Source organism: Poeciliopsis prolifica, unplaced genomic scaffold, assembly GCF_027474105.1.
Source record: "Poeciliopsis prolifica strain line A6 unplaced genomic scaffold, Auburn_PproV2 SCAFFOLD011, whole genome shotgun sequence".
NCBI lineage: Eukaryota > Metazoa > Chordata > Actinopteri > Cyprinodontiformes > Poeciliidae > Poeciliopsis > Poeciliopsis prolifica.
The window spans coordinates 11,554,593-11,560,785 of NW_026562386.1; the positions used below are offsets into that span (position 1 = coordinate 11,554,593).

The 6,193-nt window shown below is 34.8% G+C and overlaps 1 protein-coding gene across 3 annotated transcripts in view; it reads left to right on the forward strand.

Moving 5' to 3' along the window:
- tspan4a (tetraspanin 4a) overlaps positions 1-3,689 on the forward strand; it is a 160,386-nt gene extending 156,697 nt beyond the window's left edge. For all 3 annotated transcript variants that reach the window (XM_055036884.1, XM_055036883.1, XM_055036885.1), the window contains one exon: positions 3,184-3,689. In XM_055036884.1, the coding sequence (XP_054892859.1) occupies positions 3,184-3,252 (69 nt within the window). In that variant the 3' untranslated portion in view covers positions 3,253-3,689. The remainder of the gene's footprint in view (positions 1-3,183) is intronic.
- The last annotated feature ends 2,504 nt before the right edge of the window (positions 3,690-6,193 follow it).

Consider the following 6,193-nt stretch of genomic DNA (forward strand, 5'->3'; position numbering starts at 1 on the left):
TTAAGGTTCATTCAATATGAACTTCAATTTCCATTAACCTGTATAAACATACTAAAGAGTGAATGTATATCTAATAAACAACTTTACTGATCATACTTGTTCAAACTCAAAGTGGATATTAATACTCCTCTTGTTACAATCCCAGGTTCTGCGGGAAAATTTAGAGTCTCGTGGTTTGTGTGGCTGTTTCTTTGACATATACCATCCATCTTAAACACTGTGGCAGAAAAGGCAACCCACTGACAAATGGAAACAGCTCAGGTCTGACAGCAGGGGCTTCCCACAGCGGGACAACTCGGCCCACCACACTCCTAAAACTGCTCAAACAGCTTGAGGAACAAGACAAGGAGCTTAAAGTATTCACCCAGCCTCCAAACTCCCCGGGTCTCAATCCAAACCAGCTTCCTTCAGGGTGCACTGAAAAAATAACCAAATCTCACAGGACTTCAGAGTATTAACTGTTGAAATCCTGCTGCTTAACAGTTCATGACACCCTCAGAGATCTGTTTATACCCCACAAATAAGAGCTGTTTTTAGCAGCATGCGAGCAAACTTAGTTTTCATAAAGTCGTTATTGTAGTTTTCATAAAGTCAGTTATTCTACTTTTAATGTAAGTTTCTGCTTCAGTTTTGACTTTATATAACTTTGTATTCCATTTGTCTTCATTTTGCTGGAAAATGTCAAACTTTTTACTGCAATAAAATACAATAGATTGAGGTTTTTGGAGGTAAGTGGAACAAATTTACTTTCTTTCAAGTTCAAGAAAAATCTATAAAAATTGAGCTGACATTAAATAATCTTTTAGAGTAGTTCAAAAATGCTTAGAAAGTTGAATCAAAGGCTTTTAAGAGAGTTTGTGAAACCCATTTAATGATTCACTTCTTGAATCATTAAATTTAAGAACTGAATCATGACATAACCCATGTTAAATTACCTTTTGTTGAAATGCTTTGTTGAAATGCCTTGACTTAAAATGTCATCAGTGATGTAGAAAGATGGAAAAAACGGCAGTTTTTGTAAGAATCCAAGTTTTATTTTGCAAAATTATGTTCGTTCAGGTTGCAAACTGAATCAGTCTGCATGATGAGCTGAGACTAATCCTTCTGTTTGCACAACTCTAAATTTAACAGCACAAGTCTGACACACCATTTGTAAACAATCTGATATTATTTTTTCCAACTTATCAAGGATAAATGAAAGATTACCCTTAGATCTTTAAAATTTAAATTCAGAAGATCTGCTGCTGGATGTTCTGGCTCAATATACTGTCAAGTCTACTGACAAATGGACTAACGGCACCAACATATCCTTAAAAAACATCTTTTCCTCGAAAAAAATAAAATAATCCACTGCTGTAAAAACAACATGTTTTTCTCTGCTAACATATTTTACCAACGTTTAAATATGGGTAATGTGAAGCATGCATTAGGAGAATCTTTGGCCATATTTAGGTATGTTTATGGAAAATGCACATTGCAAAAAGCATCCAATTCTCATAGATGTACTCTCCTTGCTTTAGATATTAAGCAAACATAAATATCGAATGACAGCAAAAGAAAAGTGATTGCATTGCTGACTTTACAAATAAAGGGTAAGAATAGGCATGAATGCATAATTCTGCAATTTATTTTGTTTATTTAATTTAATCATTTTTTATTGATATTGTGACAAATTAAAACAAAATGCTATTCAGGGCACTCACTTTACAAAGGGAGTTATATAGAATTTAGTTCAGTTTATTTCAGTATACACAATAGTCAGATTAGGATCCAATGACATGCAGCAGAATCCTAACTTCATTATACTGATTATACACAGTAATGCAAATTGCTAATGTGTAATTTCTCCAAGAAAGACCAGCTGACTGAGTCAAGTCATTGACTCAAATCTTTCTACTTCTCCAATATAGAAAGCCATTATACAAACCATATGATTATTTGCATTGAAAGTGCTTCACATACAGAGGTTAATGAAGTGAACTCCACTAAATTAAGTGTTTCCTTTGAGGGCAGAATTACTCTGGTGCACTGAGGACAGTCTGTCCCAGCTGGGATTTGCATTAAGTGAGACCTGCCACTCCCAGTAGGTAAAGGGCAAACTGTGCACAGCTGTTCTTCAGTAATAGGAACTAAAACTCCAACTTGTATTTATTGATTTAAAATAACATAATGCACTAACAGAGAGCAGAAGCACATTTATATTTTGTGTTTAGAAATACAGTCCTGACCCTGACTACATCTGACAAATTTCATGGTTGATTTTGCAGTTGCTTAGTATTTGGCCTCCTGGAAATGGAACTGTGGGTCTCACCTCATTACAAGAAACTACTTTTTGTCATTTATATACCTGCTGTGGTTGTAATAGAAAGTCATATTTAAATTGTAAAGCAATCATAAATGTGGCCTGCTGCAAAAAGAGTTCAATTTTCTCAAATCTGATACACTTCAAGGTATTTTGTCATAATGTGTGGCTGCACTGTACTGAGATGAAAAGCCTAACCGATAACAAGAAATGCCAAAAAACCATTAGCTCTAAATCTGATATGAGATACATTAGTAATATGTTAAATGCTACAATATTCCAGTGGCATAAAATAAATCAATGTGCCTCTTTGCACTGCTTTGTAAATAAAGAAATAAAGCCAATAGTGTGGGTGAAAGATTGGAACAGACTCAAATTAATAGCACATCTTAATGAATCTTTACTTTTTCTTTTCAGTATTTTACTAAAATCTATTTAATTTCTTTTTTTCAAAATTAAAGAGCAAAGATTTTATGAAAGAGCATAAGTAATATATTTGCTATCAGGAAAAGGCCTCCAAGCCTGCAGAATAAGGGCTTAGAAATATTTCTTTATTACTTCCTTTTTTTTCTTTTCTTTGGCACCCACATATACTTTAATGTAGGTTGCAAATAATTCCAAAGCTTGTGAACTGAGTAAACTGCATTAGAAAGCATCTTAACAAAACAAAACCAACATTATTAGATCTTGGAGTGTGAATAAGTGCAATGATTTAAGAAATGTTTTGGACGCATCACTTTCAGAAATTTATTTTTCATTCCTGGTTAACCAGCAATATTACAAAGTACAAAATGATCCAAAGATCTCCTTTTTATGTCCACTGCAGCCATTTTCAGAGACATGTGATTCCATTAATTCCGGCTTTTTCTGTGTTTCTGCAGATCCTGGGTCTGGTCTTCTCTATGACAATGTTCTGCCAGGCAGTGAAAGTAGAGACTTTTTACGCCTAGGGATCGACTCTTTTGCCCTTCAGAGTGCTTGGATTGTTTCTCATCTAAAAGGGACTCATAAACCTCCCAACCTTGCGTCCTCCACTTTCTCCATTGAAAAACTTTTCTTTTCCTAAGCTTGTCCTCTCTGTGACATTTGCTCTCAGATGTCACCAGTTCACAGTACTCCTGCTATCGACCAGCGCAGTGTCAGTGTTATCTCTCATTCATGTTTTGCTCTGTGTTAAAAGCAAATTTTTTGTGATCTATTTTATCAAACAGTATTATGAACATGTATAAAACAAATGTAACCCTTTTTTAAATATGTGTTTTGTTTAAATTATTTTCAGGTTTGTATGTGTTTTAAAAATAGGAGCTTCAGCTAAGGAAAGCGCACTGGGTTTTGTGCTGCAAGTGCATGTCTCCTGCGATGATGTGAATTAAATGTTTTGACTCGACAGATCGGGGCTCTTCATGTTTTCATTCCTAAAGCAGCAAAAGCTGAATTTCTTTAATGTGCAGTTCCGTTAAACCTGCAGCTGACAAACAAGAGTAATAATGGAAATTTCTCAGGAAGCAACGCTTAAAATGGTTAATTCAGTCCCTCTGCTGGGACACTCCAGATTCATTAAAACATTTTGTAATTACCAGACTAATCACACATTAATTCGATACATTTAACACACTTGCTCTGCATCCTGTGGCTTATTTATTAGCTGCATTTACATGGAACATTAGGATTGCACCAAGTCTCAGTCAAAGAATTTCAATGAGCCGTGCAGTGACAGAAGCCCTGAGACTGGCCTGGGGCAGTTTCCCCCAGCACCAATCACAGCTGAAATGACAAAGACTCATCTGCAGTCTTTGAAGTCTCCTCTGGCCCTTTTTGTGACTCCTGAAGTTTCTTTTTTTTTCTTAAATTTCCTATCTTGGGCAGTCAAGCATAATCTTGCCAGTGAGTACACCAGAGACACACTTTGATTAAATTGGCCCATAGGAGAGAAAATGCTTAAGTGTTTTCTGCTTCAGTTTGAAGTCCAAGTACTGCAGGTGCTGGACCCCTTTCTTCATTTGTTCAGTTTCCTTCAATTGATTCTCTCTTTTAATGTCTCCAAACTGTATGGACCTCAAAGAGCAGAAGTTCAAGTGCAATCAAACTGTGGGAACTTTCCAGATTCCTCCCTAAAGTCAATCTGAGTATGTTTAATCGTTTGGCATAAATGAAACAAAGAACATTCCAGGACTTTTTATTACTTTAAATAGCTAACCATCCCCAAAAAAGATAAAGAAAAGGGTGATTTTTGTGGGGTAAGTAACAACTCAGCAAGGTTATTTCAAGGGGAACAATTGATAATATATTTGAAAGTACAAACACATCCAAACTTACTTTAGAATGAGAAGAGCAGAACAAAATTAGAATCAGAATTGACCCAAAACTCAACCCTATTAAAAATGTACAGACAACGATTAAAAGTTGAGTTTGTGTCTGGAAAGCAACCAATTAAAATGAAATTTACAGTTTCTCACACCTTCAACCAGAAATAATATGGACCCCCAAAATGTGTGAGATAGTCCATAAATCAGAAACATTAAGAACTCACACACACGAAAGGTGTGTGGTATACAATAAATCAGAAAAAACTTGCAAAATAGTACTGTAAAATATCTTTTACAGTTTAATTCTACAAAAGGGAATGGATGCTTTAGAAAACGAGCAAAAATGTGTGACCAGCTAAGAACAAAAATAAAAATAAAAACAAGAACTTGAAACAGAAATGGACCTTCCAAAATGAGAATGATCCAAAACATGCCAGTAAAAGACCATCTGAATTCAAAAAATTCAGAAATGGAATATCTTATGCCAAATCAAAGCACAGATTCTAAGAAGTTATTTGAGCCACAGGTGAGAAAACTTACCCTTAATTTAATCCCAATTTTCAGCAAAAATATCTTACTTTCTTAGTCTCTATGTGGAATTAATTACTTACATCTTTGCATGTAGATATACTTTTTAGAGTAAATTTGATATAAAATACAGTATATTTTAGACAATGTGATTCTCTTTTTTTAAAGTCCTGTTTATAATATTACAATCAGTCCACATTGGATAGAGAACAGTTGGAATACATTAGTAAATGCAGAATTTTAAGATGAATATCATTTGAACAATGAGTGAATTGTCACTTCTCACCAGAACTGTAGTATGGATGTAGAAGGATAGTCTTGCTTTTTTCTGTTGAAACCATATTCCTCTCAACTTATTGTTCACTAAGCAAAGGCATTTATTTCCACCCATTCATATCTGTTCATGGTTTTCCACCCACAGAAAATGAAGATTCGGAGGCTTTAATTAGACTCTTCTTCTGTGAGCCAAAATGGCTTCCTGCTGGTTACCAGTTCACAAGAGTGACCCAAAAACACTGTACCTCCTGCTGCTTTTGCTTTAGGGAGTTTCCACTGTACCCAATGATCAAGTAGTGATTATGCAGAGTATTATTATCACTGATGAAAAGAAATCACAATGCATTATGTTATATGGTAATATGTTCTTTCTTACTTTTTTCAATAGAAGTAAATGATCCTGCAACAGCGGTTATTACCAATTGTGTCAAACTCAATTTTTTCACAATGTTTCCAACAGACTCGGAACTAATTTATGCTATTATTTGAGGTGGGAGTGATTTTTAAGCCAGTCTACATTCCCTTGCAAAAGTGTTTATACCCCTTGAACCTCTTTCTCATTGTTTCAAGTTAAATCTGTTCCAAACTCATTTCACTTCACAGTTAATTATTGTAATCATAGGTGACAGACCAGCATAAGTACGTTTTGATCACACCTGGTTTTACTTTTTTTAATTTGTAAAAATCTAAAAGTGGTGCATGTACTTGTGTTAAGTTTATCTGAGTCAATTTGTTGCGCTGAATTTACATTTGCAAGCTACTTTGTGTTGGTCTATCACAT